Source organism: Pyxicephalus adspersus, chromosome 7 (assembly GCF_032062135.1).
Source record: "Pyxicephalus adspersus chromosome 7, UCB_Pads_2.0, whole genome shotgun sequence".
NCBI lineage: Eukaryota > Metazoa > Chordata > Amphibia > Anura > Pyxicephalidae > Pyxicephalus > Pyxicephalus adspersus.
Window position 1 is genome coordinate 39,326,306 of NC_092864.1, and position 15,077 is coordinate 39,341,382.

Genomic DNA, 15,077 nt, shown 5'->3' on the forward strand with positions numbered 1-15,077 from the left:
TTCACCGGAATGAAAATGCAGTAACTGCACTTAAACCTAATGCAAGTCTGAACATAACCTAATAGATTCAGCAACTTACGTCACTCTGGATCTGGTTCCTGTTCCTGGCAAGCTGGATTTGCATGGCATCTGGCAGCAAGATGTACTTGTGGATTAGATTCTTGTAATTGATGTTTGAAGCGATAGCCTGAGCCTCCTTTGCAGCCATGACGCTAAACATGCTGACCGGAGTGTGGTACTTGGTCTTGGTATTTTCATACTCTTTCTTGTACTCACGGTCGCTCTGCATCTTGGCCACATTCATAAAGTGCACCAGTTTAGGGTCATCCTGAAGGTTACGGAATCCGACCATTTTTCCTCTGGATGTTTCATAGGCTTTCTTGTACTTATACTGGGAAATTAAAACAAATAAATAAATGACATATTAGGAACGTGTTTGTTGTTGCTTTGTTTTTGCAATTCTTTACACAAATGTGATTTAAAGTTTATGTCAGGTTTACATTATATTATCCACATCACTTCTACGAACATGTACCCTCTACATTTACCCTAATGCCCTTTATCATGAAAAAGTGATAGGCAAATCATTTTTTATAGTTGTCATCAGCAGAAAATGACAAGAGGAACCCTTAAATGGGGACACTTCTTTGATAGAACATTAACTTTTTATTGATAGTATATTAACTATTATATTTATTTTGTTTACAAACTTTTGGATGAGTAAAAAAAGGGGGTAATAGTGGGGCAGAAAAGCTTCACTTTCCCATAAAACATTTTGCTCCAAATCCCCTTTGGTACTGGTTACATATACCAATTCAGTTTGACACTCGACCACTGCAGAAAGGTTATTACCCATTCTAAACCCAGATCCATCCCTGCATAAAGATGTTGTGACTAAATCCATAATCCTGGGTCTTCTCCCATTCTACCAACATTAGAGGGAACCTAAATCAGCATTTTCTACCATAATGGTTAGCATAACAACCCCTCTGTTTTTATTTTAGTGCCTATTCCATTAAGTTTGTTAATATATTGTTTATGTTAATATTTAGGTACAGATTAACTTAAAGAAAAATACAATAATGTCTGTATTAATAAAAATTGAATTGTCCAGGGATTAATAGCCTTGATCTGCAACAGTATCTTTTATTGGCCACTTGGTGGTAGTCTTTACTACAAAGAAAAAAAATAATTTTCGTTAAAAGGTGCGGAATAAAAGAAAATAAAATTAACTGGTACATTCCTGCATTGATTCTCATGAAGAGCCATTGCTTGGAAGAGGAATAAAACAGGAATTGATGTGGTAATAGTCTATATGATAGTGCGGTTGTTATCTTAAATTCACTTTGTTGACCCATTGGTTGTGGCATTTTAATCTGCCATCATGATGTAACCAATAACAAGAACTGCATCTGCACCGTTCCACCATTTTTATTGACATGTGTGACTGGAAAATGATTAGATCTATGATCAGACAGACTGGTTCCTTTTGTGGTGATCTTACATATTTTACCAAAATCCTAGAATAAATAGCAGCCTCTGCACTCTGCAAAGTAGAGAATTACTTACATCACTAGCAATGTCTCTGGAGGCTTTAGCAGCACGGATGGAGATGGCATCAGTTCTGAGGTCATAGCCTTTTTTCTTGGACTCTTCCAGGGCTTGTCTGTATTGTTTCTAAAAATGTATATATGAAATAAAACACACAATTAAAAATCATTACATTCACAATCAATGCAAGTTTTAATTACCTGGCATGCTGGATCAAATATAAAGAAAAAATAAAAGAACTACTAGTGGCAAAAAAAATACCAGGAAAACTGAACTTTTCTTTGTAAGGTTTGACAAAAGCTAAACAGCAACAAAAATGTATAGTCTATAGAGAGATGTAAAAATTCTTCCCCCCTACCTCACATTGCTTCTCTAAAGAATGTAGGCTGTTCACTGAACACAATTTATTATTCCCTTTGGAAGAGCTATTTAGGTTTACCCAATTCACTTAGCTAAAATATCCCTTTCAAGGGAATAATTTACTTTGCTAAGTGAACAGCCTAAATCTCTTTAGGAAATCAGCCCCATTTTGTTTATTCTGCAATAAAGTGTTAGGTTCATGTTTATGGCAGCCTCACCATCAGCTTCTTGTCTACCAAGTTGGGATTAATTGCTTTCACATTCCAAGGGACTCAATCCCTACCCCTTTGTGAAAGTATTGGGTACTTAAGGGGCCAATCACCAAGCACCCCTGTTGAATGGGAGAAACAGGAGTGAGTCACACAATGCCAACACTGATCAAGAACTGGATGCTTCCATTTATTTCCAATAGCTACATAAAGTGGCAGGGGTCCATAGGTAAGATAGGGATAAGCATTTGCATGGGCCATTTTTAAAATAAACCTATTGTGTTTCCATTATGGGCAAACCAAAATCTTGTTTCTGTTTACCCCATATGCCTGTTTTAATAAAGCTCTTTCCAGACTGGAGAAGATACACTTTTATTGGTGAACCTCGTGATCCAGAAAACCTGGAATGGATTTCTTAAAAGTCATTTGCTATTTGTAAACAAATGTTTTCAATTATGGTCCAGATCCATTCCATGTTTGCTGGATCTCTCAGATCCACAGGTGAAAGTGTACCTTTTCCAGCTTTGGATAGTTTTAAAAAAATCAGACCCTATGTGAGAATTTTGCCTTGGACAAGAAACTTTGTTGTAACAAAACTACCTTTATACACATGTAGCTTTCATATAATATATTCAAAATTCTTACTTTGATCACATTTTGAGGTAATGGTCACTTTTAAGTCAGATCTATTATATTTTATCTCTTAATTTTTTTTTAGTCAGTGACTTAGCAAGGCCCTGTAAAGATTTTTTTTCTTTGCTTTAATGTTCATTATCCCTCTTTACAGCAAAGTTTGAGCCTATTAAAGCTGTCATCTAATTATTATGTATGTCTTGTTCTTTGATGTTGACTTTAGATACTACTGATAAAAGAGAATATGTTATGATATCAAAAATAAAACCTGCACATAATTACCAGACATCTGCTTTAATGGATTTAAAATTCATGTTGATTTAATGTGGGTAAAAATTTGTAACACTCTAATATAGCTTTCAAAGTTTGCGTAATATGCAGAACTTTTACAGAACTATAACATAATATTGTATTGCCTAATACCACTGGGAGTGAAATGATTCCAACGGTGGTATTTACCAAGGTCAATATTGTATATTTATATATATATATATATATATATATATAGTATCTATTGAGGAATTTCTATCAAATTAAAGTTTGCCCAATATAGCTTGAAGTCATCATATTTGGGAAATATAAACTCACCTCACTAATATTGAAAGCATTGGCTTTAGCCAAAAGGACATCTGGAGTATCTGGCATGACATGGATAGTCCTCTTGTCTTTCTCCCAAGCTTGTTTATACAAGTTCTATGAAAGAAAAGAAAATTGACATAACTCTTAAATCCTTAAAAACTGCAACACCTATTTCACACAAAGTAGTTATTTTTAATTTTTAGCTATGTATTATACAGTGTATAATTCAAAACTTTAAATTGGAAACATTATACATGAAGTCAGTGTGGTTGTCAACTATGAAAAGCTTGCCTTAGCTGTGACCCATGAAAACAGTATAGGGTTGCACATAATGTTCAATATATGTATATGATAAAAAACACTGTAAATGGACATACTAGTGCAAATAGTCAGTCACTGCAGACCTGAAGCACAGAGCTGGAAACTAACACTTTGTGCAGAAAACAGTCAGAGTCTTGTAACCTGTTTGGTTTGTTAGGTGGAACAGTTAGAGGTCATTTACAACCATTTTGCCATCAAACCAAATCATTCCTCCCATTAGAGAGGTGCTAAAAGAAACATTTAGCACATCACAAGGGCTATACCTCGGACAACAGACAGGGCATCAATCAAGTCCCAGCACTTTAAGAAACAAATCAAATGCTGACTTTAGGTGTGAAAACCATGATGAGGTCATGATTATTTTCCTGACTACATCTATTCAAAACTTGAATGTTAGCTCAATTCTGCTAAAAGGGGGCTCTTATGATGTGCTTTTCATTGTGTAGATCATTACATGTTTTGTTATACTTAAAACTCGATTGATCAATGTTTTAAACACAAATGTACACTTTTTTTAAACAAAATATCTCAGATATAATCGAAAACACTTACTTGGTTCATGATCTGAGCATTGTTTTTGGCCAGTACCATCTCCATTGAGTCAGGTATGCTGGTAAACTTAAGGGTGTCTGGGTGTTGGCGGTAACTCTTCTCACTGAGGATTGACATAGCTTTCCTGTTCTTCTCAGCTTCTTGTGATCCATAGGGTACCCATCCAACACCTTTCATGTATTCATTGTAGTCGGCCTTGTAAACATTCTGGTGACAAAAAGAGATAATTAACATCTATAGTCAACAAATGCCTTCCCACATAAGAGTCATAAGACTTTATGAACAAATCCATCAATGCTGACTACCGGTATATTTGTGAAGAACCTGAGAAAGGTATAGCATATGTCGTACCACACCTGTTAATGATAGGTATAGAATAGCTCAGTCAATGTGGCCAGTGGACAATGACAGTTGTCAGCATCTGCTGGCCTATTTGGCTGAGCCATATGCTAAGACTGTCAATGAGCGAATATATCTATTATATCTATATTATATCTATATTTTATAATGTTTAACCCTCATCCATTGGCACTTACATCACTCTGTATCTGCATCCTGTTTCTGGAAAGTTCAATGTTCATGGCATCAGGCAAGAGGCTGTAGTGATGGATGAGCCGTTTGTAGTTAGTATTAGATGCCACATTCTGAGCCAGTTTAGCAGCATTCACGCTGAACATGTCTACTGGAGTGTGGAATTTGGTCTTGGACTGTTCGTAGCCCTTCTTATATTCACGATCAGATTGAATCTTTGCTACATGCATAAAATGCACCAGTTTAGGGTCGTCCTGGAGGCTCTTGAATCCAATGTGTTTACCTCTACTCTGTTCATAGGCTTTCTTGTATTTGTACTGTAATTTGGGGTGAGAAATACATAAATTGGTCAGTAATGAGGAATTAGTTTGTTGAGTTTTCAGACAAATTACTAACACAGTATATTTTGAATGAGTGTTGCATCATTTTTACCATATCTTTAAAATATATTATCAGTTTACTTAGAAAGGTTAGCACTCTGGCCTTTGTAGCGCTAGGCTCTATGATAAAAAAAACTTGCATGTTCTTCCCGTGTTTGCCGTGGGTTTTCCCCCTGGCTTTCCCCCCATAAACATGCAATAAGGTTAATTGACCATAGACTGTCTTAATGACATATGACTATGGTAGAGACATTAGATTGTAAGCCAATTGAGGGACAGCTACAGTCTATGAACTATGTGAAGTGCTGCTTAATATGTCAGCACTATATAATTAATGGTAAAAAAAGTGGTATACAATTATTGTTTGAAGTTTTTCATGACTAATCTCATTAACAAACCCAATTCAAAACAGTCAACTGCATATTGACTGAATGGCCACCCCTGCTTCCAATTCTATTACAATCCAACTCCATTCCTTATAGCCACTATACTTTTAAATTATCATCTGTTCAGCTAAAGATAATATTGGCTTGTGAGTATTGTTTTATAAGTCTTTAATACTTTCTTAGTATATCAAAACCCAATCCTCAACAGTTAATATTATATATGATTGGAGTTTTCCCCATTTGTTACTACACTCTCAACTTCGAAACCTACATCACTTGCGATATCTCTGGAAGCTCTGGCAGCCTTGATGGATATGGCATCTGGTTTCAGGTCATAGCCCTTCTTTTTGGCATCTTCCCATGCTTGCCTGTAGAGTTTCTGAAACAAAAAATAAAAAAGTAAACAAGAGCAGAAAGACAACAATGTCACAAAGCCATCAGAATATAACTAGTCATTCCTTATGGGCAAGAAAATTTTAGGTGTGAAAAGAGTGCACCAAGGCTCATCTAGGCCATATAAGTCATATAAAGCATATAAGAAAACATAAAGGAGCAATGGCTCAATAATAAAGCTTCAGGTTGCACTATATGCAAGTAAAACTTATATGGCATAGGTAAATATTGCATTCCCAGTTTTTACTACATCAGCATGGGTTAGCCATAAATAAAAATTTAGCCCATTCCATCAGATATCCCAAAACATACAAATACATTTATTTTTGACCATAATGATGATAACTACAAGTGATTTGCAATATGTAGCTAGGTCTAATATAAATCATTCGATCTCAATTATTGATTTTACTTACATCACTCATGTTAATCTGGTTGACTTTTGACAGGAGAATTTCAGGGGTATCTGGCATTACATGGATTTTGGTCTTGTCTTTTTCCCAAGCTTCTATATATTGTCTCTGAAAAAAAAAGAATATTCAATGTTACAATAAATAAAATACAAAGAAGTATCCATAAAATAATTGTTTTTGTGTATATTGATTCTAAAAAAAAAGTAATCAGTTTTTTTGTAAGGAGCTACCTCACCTATTTATTGTGCCATTTTGTTAACAAATAATATTTTTTAAATAAAAAGATTTTTTATAATATATATTTATAGTTTCATGACTAGTTGCTATTGTGATCATATATTTGAGAACCATACTAATTGGTTCCCAATCCCTAGGCTAAAACTAGTTATTGGTGCTCTAGGTGGCCACAGACGTGCATTCCTTGTTCCTAGGTGGAATTTTGAACTGTGTCTGAGAATTCTACTGTACAGACTGTGGGTGTCTGGAGGTTAGGTCACATATGCTTGGCTTTGTGGATAAAAAAACTAAAATTAAGCAGTTACTTTCAAATGAGACTTGTCCCCAACAAACTTCAATATGTAAAATTGGAGTTTAATACTTTAAAATTTGGATTTTTTATTTATATTTATTATTTACAATCTAATTTTATATTTTACATAAAACAATAATAAAACAAAAATGCAAATCACAAATGGCTCAAGTAAAGTTAACTTACCTTATTCATAGTTTGTGCATTAACCTTTGCAAGTACTTGATCCATGGCATCGTTTGGAATAGAAAATTTCCATTGATCTGGGTTTTGCCTGTACTTCTTTTCACTGATAATGTCATTGGCTTTCCTAGCTTTTTCAACATCCAAGGATCCAATTGGTACCCAACCGACTCCTTTTAGCCAGTTATTAAAATCTGTCTTGTATTGGTTCTACAAAATAATGTAAGAAAAACATAAATATGTGTATAAGTACAGGTATAACATTGGAAACCTAACTCCATTTCTGGTCTGAAGCACACCTAAACAACATATTGGCCTTACAACATATTAAATCTCTCCAATAATGGAGAAAATAGATTGTTATTCGGTGAATCTGGGTGACCCAGCAAACCTAGAATGGTTCTGGTTCATGATTATATATATTTGCCAAAAAATCCATTCCAGGTTTGCTGGATCACCCAGCTTATATACATCAGGCCAAATGTGTCACCTTTGCAGAATCCTTATTTTCTCATTTTATTTTATTTCTTCATTAAAAATGGGATACATGGAGCTTTAGACATATTTGCCAAAACAAAAGGTGTACAGGTTGACAATCGAAAATCCGGCCATGAATAATCTGGTTCTTTTAGTTTCCCGGCATAAATTTAGGATTGCATTTTCAATACAGGGGCTGTAGTACACTGTTTGGCCACTAATGTTTTGATGGGGCTGTTCTGCAGAAACAGCTGTTAGGTCTTGCTTGCTAAACTAAATACACGTTGTGACGTCCCTGGTGCCTGCTCCCTGGAACTGTGCCACATGTCCGCGGGTGCTGCAAGAGGAAGGCAGGCTTGTGTGTGGAGGTAAGTATAAATTTTAAAAAATCCGGAATTTTCGAAAATCCTGCGCACCTCAAATCCAGAGGATGCTGGATTTTTGATTGTCAACTGTATCAGTAAGTGCTTGTAGGCTGACATAAACCATCGACAAAACAAAAATCTAATCAACAAAACAGCTAATCTAGTGCATTATTAGTCAACATTTAAATTGCTGATCCTAAGCCTTATATGTTGAGTTACGTGCAAAAACCTGAATTTGTGATGGTTATATGGCTTCAACTGAAATATATGTTTGTTTTGATTTTGCTTTTGTAAAAAGTAAATCTTTTAAATCTTCCCTATCTTTACTTACATCGCTCTGGATCTGCATCATGTTTCTGGATAGTTCTAGATTCATGGCATCTGGCAGAAGGGTGTAAGCATGGATGGGTTGCTTGTAGTTTATATTGGAGGACACTTCTTGAGCTTTCTTGGCAGCAGTTACACTGAACATGTCAAGAGGAGTATGATACTTTGTCTTGCTCTTTTCATAGTCCTTCTTATATTCACGATCAGACTGGATTTTGGCCACATGCATGTAGTGGACCAGCTTGGGGTCATCTTGTAGACTCTGAAATCCCACATGTTTACCCTTGGCCTTTTGGTAGGCTTCTTTATATTTGTACTGGAAGAAACCAAGAAAGAGGTTAACAACTATTAGATGTCTGCTTGTCCAGATATTTTACCAAAATTTTCAAGGAGTAAAGTTAGTTATATGTTTTATGGGTGTGTTAACTATATGACTTTTATGAATCTTTGTTTACTGGCTTCAAAACGCAAATGCTTTTTTTGCTTGTAATATTCTGGAATAATTCAGAATGCACTGCAGTTGTAACTTGTATGAGGATAAAATAGGTTTTATAGGGAAGAAAAGCCTGTTAAAAAGGCCATTAAAGACCACTATCATAGGAAATCTTCCGCATCCTTTTTGGATACAATATACAAGACAAACACATTTGCTTTCAACAGCAGTCAATAGATATCTAGTTTGGAATGCCAGTAGCCTGGAGATAACATATTTTCGAGTGTTGCAATTCAGTGCAAAGTGCTTTTATTGATACTGGGCAATTAATTCTTGATAAAATATCGTATAGTGCGAGTGTGGTACAGATAAAGACTGACCTATATGGGAGCAATCACAATTTATACTTACATCACTGGCAATGTTTCGTGAAGCCTTAGCAGCAAGAATAGAAATGGCATCAGGTTTCAAGTCATATCCTTTAGCCAGGTGCTTAATCCAGTCAGCCTTATAATTCGACTGAAAAATAGGAAAAAAACAAATTTATTATGAAATGCAGATCCTTCTACTTTTCTAGAAACAAATCTAATAGTTACATTACAATTAAAATCCTGTATAATCTCATGTAACCTTTACCATATTATATTGTACATATGCATTGTAATTTACATTATACATGTATATTTGTACCTCTGAATCATTATGAATGGGCAGTTTTCTTTACACTATCTTGTCATCCTGCCATGGGGGTCTTTGTTCAGGCACTGAATAACAATGCTAGGCCCAAACCTCCCAATTGGGCCACCTTTTTTACACCATCTTCCGATGGAGGCTGCAAGTGAATGTTTCAAAACACATTTCACATGCAGAACCTATTGTCAAAATCAAGATCCCCACCCTGAAAAAATGCCATGCAGCCATCTATGAGGTTCATGTAGACAGGAGGTGGCTGCAAAGATTCAACATGAAGTCCACCAGCATTGAAATGCAATGAGGGGTAAAAACGTAAAAATAGTATTTTATGTATAGGTCATAAGTTTCAACCACAGTTTTGTAACTGTTTATTTTATTATTTTGTGCCTTGATCAGTCATAGATCAATATTCTTACCAGCACTATCAGCCCCTATTAACTTGGCCAGGGAGATGCCTTTACCTTTCCTGCAACCTGTCAGCAAATCATATTTTTTTCAGTTTTTCTGCTAAAATATATTTTCTTAGCTACATCTTTAAAAATTGAAATCCTTTGCTGAGAGGTATGTATGTTTAATATAAAAAAGTGTTGTTTTGTCATTTTATTTGTCATCTTGTACTTACTTCACTAATATTCAATGCATTGACTTTAGCTTGAATGAAGTTAGGATCATCAGGGTTCAGGTTATACTTGTGCTTCACTTTCTCACCTGATGATTTGTAGTTTATCTAGTGAAAGAGGAGAAAGTTTGTTTTTATATCTGTCATAACAAAATATTTTTTTATTAAACAAAAACATATTAATTTGTAATACTTACATCACTACGCTGCTTAGTATTGCTCTGAGCTAAAGTTATTTCCATAGAGTCTGGGATACTTGTAAATTTGAGAGTGTCGGGGTGCTGGCGATATTTCTTCTCACTCAAAGCATCTCCAGCTTTCCTAACTTTTTCAACTTCCAAAGAGCCTAGGGGACTCCATCCAATACCCTTAAACCAGGAGTTGTAATCTTCCTTGTAGACATTCTAAAAGAAGAACAATAGTAGGGTTACAGTAATATGAAAACATTACTAGATATGATAACATTTAACCAATTGATACACAAATACCCGCTAGCTGCCCTCTTTGCTTCCCCAGTGATCTACTAATGACTTCTTTGCTTATAACCCCACTTCCCATGCATGGATGCAAGAGACAGTAAGTGAAAAGGGTTTCTTAGGGGTCAGATAGACAGATAAAAGAAACCTGTTTGGGAAAAACATTGTAAAAAATTGAAGGTAGATTGCTCCTAAGGAATATATATTAAAAACAAAATAGTAACTACTGTACTTTATTATATATCCAAAGTAAGACACACAATTTCTAACCACTAGCAAAGCTAAAATGGCAATAGGGCCCAGTTGTTATACATTCAGGTAAAACAACCCATATTGTGCATGTCCAAAAGCTGACAGTTTGGGAGATATATAAATCTGAGACAATATTTAACTAAGCTCTACTATATCCATGCTGCAATCTTCCATCTGTTCAATAACTACCAAGTTTGGTGTCACTGGTATAAACTTGTTGTAGCTCATACTCACATCGCTCTGTATTTGCATCCTGTTTTTCGACAACTCTACACTCATGGCGTCCGGTAAGTAAGTGTAGTGATGGAGTGGCTGTTTGTAATTGATATTGGTGGCCACGTCCTGTGACTTCTTGGCAGCTGCAATACTGACCATGTCAAGGGGAGTGTGATATTTGGTCTTTGTTTTCTCATAGTTCTTCTTGTATTCACGATCAGACTGCATCTTAGCCACAGCCATAAAATGCACAAGTTTAGGATCATCCTGGAGGCTTCTAAATCCAACCTGCTGACCTCTGGCTTTCTCATAGGCCTGTCTGTACTTGTACTGCAATGATAAATACAAGCAATTTTTGTTATATTTAGACATGATGGTTTATGTGTTTTGAGGTGTAATAATGTTGGGTCTGTCTCAAACTCATGCTAATTGATTTTTCTACTTTTTAATGACACATTCAAAGCATTATATCATTAATTGAAATATGAATAATATATATAAATAAATAGATAATATTAATTGTCTTTGCATTTTTGTAGATGTCAATACTTACGTCACTGGCAATATTTCTGGAAGCTTTGGCAGCAACAATGGGAATGGCATCACCAAGAACATGGTGTCCTTTAGCAATGGTTTTCTGCCAGTCATACTTGTAAAAACTCTGAAAAAAGAAATAAATTACCAGTTAAACAAAATATATAATTTTTCTTTACTTGTTTATAAACATTTACCTTTTTTTAAATGAAACACATTCTAAAAGGTTTATTAAATTAAAGAAATAAATGCATAACAATATCAATTATACAAATGCACATGGTACTATCATGGCAACCCGACTTCAGTTTACTACATTCACATTTATGACAAATGAACTTGAATTGGTAATGGGTGGCTGGATTTTATTCACTTTGCTTTACACATGCCCTTTATTTTACACATCTGGTATTACATTTCACTTTTTAGTGTACTAGATATTAAAAAATATTTTAAAAGTTGTTTATCACATTTTCTATTGCTTTTGGAAATCTAGAACATGTCCTGTAAAAAGGCCAACGTACAGTGAATGCTTGACTGCATTTTGTTGCTCTTTGAAAAATATACTCAACTTGAGTTTATAATGAAAGTTAACATATAAAAATAAATCAACCTTATCCTGACCCTAATATAATTTTAACTGGAATGGTATCCCTAAGGTAATAAAATTTTAGTGGTGGCGGACATAGGGAGTTGCGGTGTGTGCCACTACACAAGGGCCCTGGACCTTCCTTAGCCAGTAGGGGAATTCACAGGGGCCCCAAGTCAGTCAAGGGCCCATGGGATTTAGATATTCTGAGTTCTGAGAGCATACCAATATATGCATAACACCATTTTAAATGCTTTTCCATGTTTCTCTGTTCCTAAATGTTAGTACTATATTTCCATTTCAACATCTGGAATAGAATATAAAGAAGAGACTTACATCACTTATATTAGCTGCATTGTACTTGGCTTGAATAAACTGAGGTGCATCTGGGGTCAAATGGTATTTATGCAGTGTCTTCTCTCCTGAGGATTTGTACAGTTTCTGTAAAACAAATTTATTGAATTAATGGCAAGCATATCTAAACACGTTTAGGTACTACAGTGTGCATCAAAACACAAAAATCAGAATAAATTCTTCTTACAGTGTAGACCTTATCGTTTTCAAAAAATGGAAACCCTATTTTTTTTTTTTTTTTTTTGCTGTTGTCTACATTAACCTGTATCTACAAAGTATATAAGATGGCCAAGAATCCAATGGAACCATTGGTTAATCATTTTTGCAGCCTTGACCTGACAGCCTTGAACCTGACTGTCTTACGTGTGACATTGCACAGACGGTTTAAAGCCGTTAAAATCAGTTTTAGTCCTAACAGTGATTGATTACTGATTTGCATGAGTGTACATCTGTACATAAAAAAATCTATCGGCAAATACTAAAATCTGTGTAAGGTTTTGGGAAGAGGAGGAAGGCCTCAGATATTAAACTATCTATCTATATAAATTCATGGTTCAAGCAACTAACTATCATGCAGGATAGCTTATTTAGGATGAGTGATAACATGAAGTTTGCTATTTTTCATGATTTAACTAACAAAAGGTAAGTAGATAAGGTACAGGTACAACAAAAACCTAATCTGTACACAGCAAAGAAAAAAAAAGAAATGATAAGAAAGGAAACTTTGGTAAAGACACTTACATCACTGAGTTGAAGAGCATTTGTCTTAGCCTGGACCATGACAGGAGTATCGGTTATACTTGTGAACTTTATAGTATCTGGGTGCTGGCGATATTTCTTCTCATTTAAAGCATCACCAGCCTTCCTGGCCTTTTCTACATCAAGAGAACCGATAGGGATCCATCCCGTTCCCTTCAGCCAGCCCAAATCGGACTTGTAGAGGTTCTAAAACAGAAAACAATTTATATGCATATTCTAGTTTAGACAAAAAATAACTAATTCTGTATTTTCCAAACCCTTGTCAGTCATAATATACCACCCCTTTTGAAGTAACCATTCGTATGACTGGAAGGCATTAGTCTTCTGATGACTGTGAAAGTTTCTTCTTATATATTACTTTGTACAGTTTGCATCTTTGTAAAATTGGAGTTTGACTCTCTCAACTACAACAAAAGCTTTATTATTTCTTTTTATGCAGAGCTGTCATTACCAATTGCCAATCTATTTTTCTGCCTTTGGTTTTTGCTGCCATATATAACTATAATGCTGAAATTAGCTGTTATAGCTATATTTGAATGTCCTTTTCCTGAGTACATTCACCTAATTTTATTGCAGGATTACCAAGCACTCACTATACAAGTAAGTATTCTGCACTTCTGTTCTTTGATGCCATAGAGGCCAACATTTCTGGCTACTATAGAATTACTATACTACCACTTGAACTTTCTAATGATTACCTCTTTAGTTATTTTCCCCCCACAAGTTAAAACTACACAACAACACAACAATCCTACACCATACCAAAATCATCCTAACTAATGGTACATTTTTTCCATACTAAAAAAAAATAAAGAATTCAACTTACATCACTCTGTATTTCCATCATCTTTTTGGATCGTTCAACGCTCATGGCATCTGGTAGGTACGTGTAGTGGTGGAGTGGCTGCTTGTAGCCAATGCCACTTGCAATATCCTGAGACTTCTTTGCAGCCACCACATTGACCATGTCCAATGGAGTATTGTATTTGGTCTTTGTCTTTTCATAGTCTTTCTTGTATTCACGTTCAGACTGAATCTTGGCCACGTGCATGTAGTGGACAAGCTTAGGATCATCTTGTAGATTTCGGAAACCAACGAGTTTTCCTTTTTGGGCCTCATAAGATTTCTTGTAATGTACCTAAAACATGTAAACATTTACCCAAACCGTTACACATTTAATTATAGATCATTTAAACTTTAGTTATATTCATGTGAATTGATTATTTGAAATTCTATTGTAAATAAGATATTGTAATAAATTCATACCTGTCATGAAAAAAATATGTCCCACTACTATAAACTTGTACTTACATCACTAGCTGCCTGTCTAGCAGCTTTCGCAGCCTTAATCGAGATAGCATCAGGTGTCAGATCATACCCCTTAGCCTTTAGCTCTTCCAGTCCTTGTTTGTAATAATTCTGAAACACAAGATATAATTAATTTAGTCTGAATAACTACAGAAGGTTAGGAAAAAAGTTAGGTACATAAAAGGGAATCTTACATCGCTTAAATTGTAGGCATTTACTCTGGCTTGGATAAGTTCAGGGACATCTGCAGGTAGGGAATATTTATGGATAACCTTTTCTCCATCTGCCTTATATAAAATCTGAAATGAACAAAAAACATGAAGTGAATCATTCTATAGACAACATTTAGCCACACCATTTTGCTGAACCAGAGCACACCATCCTACAGACCATTTTCTTGTTTGCCTTATATTTACACTTTTTGTCACACTGAGCAGTTGATCTAACCTTATTCTCAATATCAGTGAGTTTTGTTCTATATTATAGCTGAGAGTTGTTCCAATATGGTGTGCCATATGATCAACCACCTATTACCTCCTATGTCCTGATGAAGCAATGCTCTAGGCTGTGAAACACATAGAGAAATGTATACCTGATTCGTAATCTACATGGACTCTATCTTTGTAAAACCAAAACCTTTTGATGGATGTTAGTA

General features: G+C 35.1%; 1 protein-coding gene across 1 annotated transcript in view; it reads right to left on the reverse strand.

Annotated features, from left to right (window-relative positions):
- The window catches only part of NEB (nebulin), a gene marked incomplete in the record, with an annotated part of 137,086 nt that overhangs the window by 86,401 nt on the left and 35,608 nt on the right, over positions 1-15,077 (reverse strand). The window contains 19 exon segments of the mRNA XM_072419086.1: positions 80-391; positions 1,570-1,677; positions 3,342-3,446; positions 4,206-4,412; positions 4,742-5,053; positions 5,774-5,881; positions 6,312-6,416; positions 7,024-7,230; positions 8,194-8,505; positions 9,034-9,141; positions 9,938-10,042; positions 10,132-10,338; positions 10,897-11,208; positions 11,432-11,539; positions 12,338-12,442; positions 13,097-13,300; positions 13,941-14,252; positions 14,426-14,533; positions 14,617-14,721. Coding sequence (XP_072275187.1) covers positions 80-391; positions 1,570-1,677; positions 3,342-3,446; positions 4,206-4,412; positions 4,742-5,053; positions 5,774-5,881; positions 6,312-6,416; positions 7,024-7,230; positions 8,194-8,505; positions 9,034-9,141; positions 9,938-10,042; positions 10,132-10,338; positions 10,897-11,208; positions 11,432-11,539; positions 12,338-12,442; positions 13,097-13,300; positions 13,941-14,252; positions 14,426-14,533; positions 14,617-14,721 — 3,450 coding nt within the window.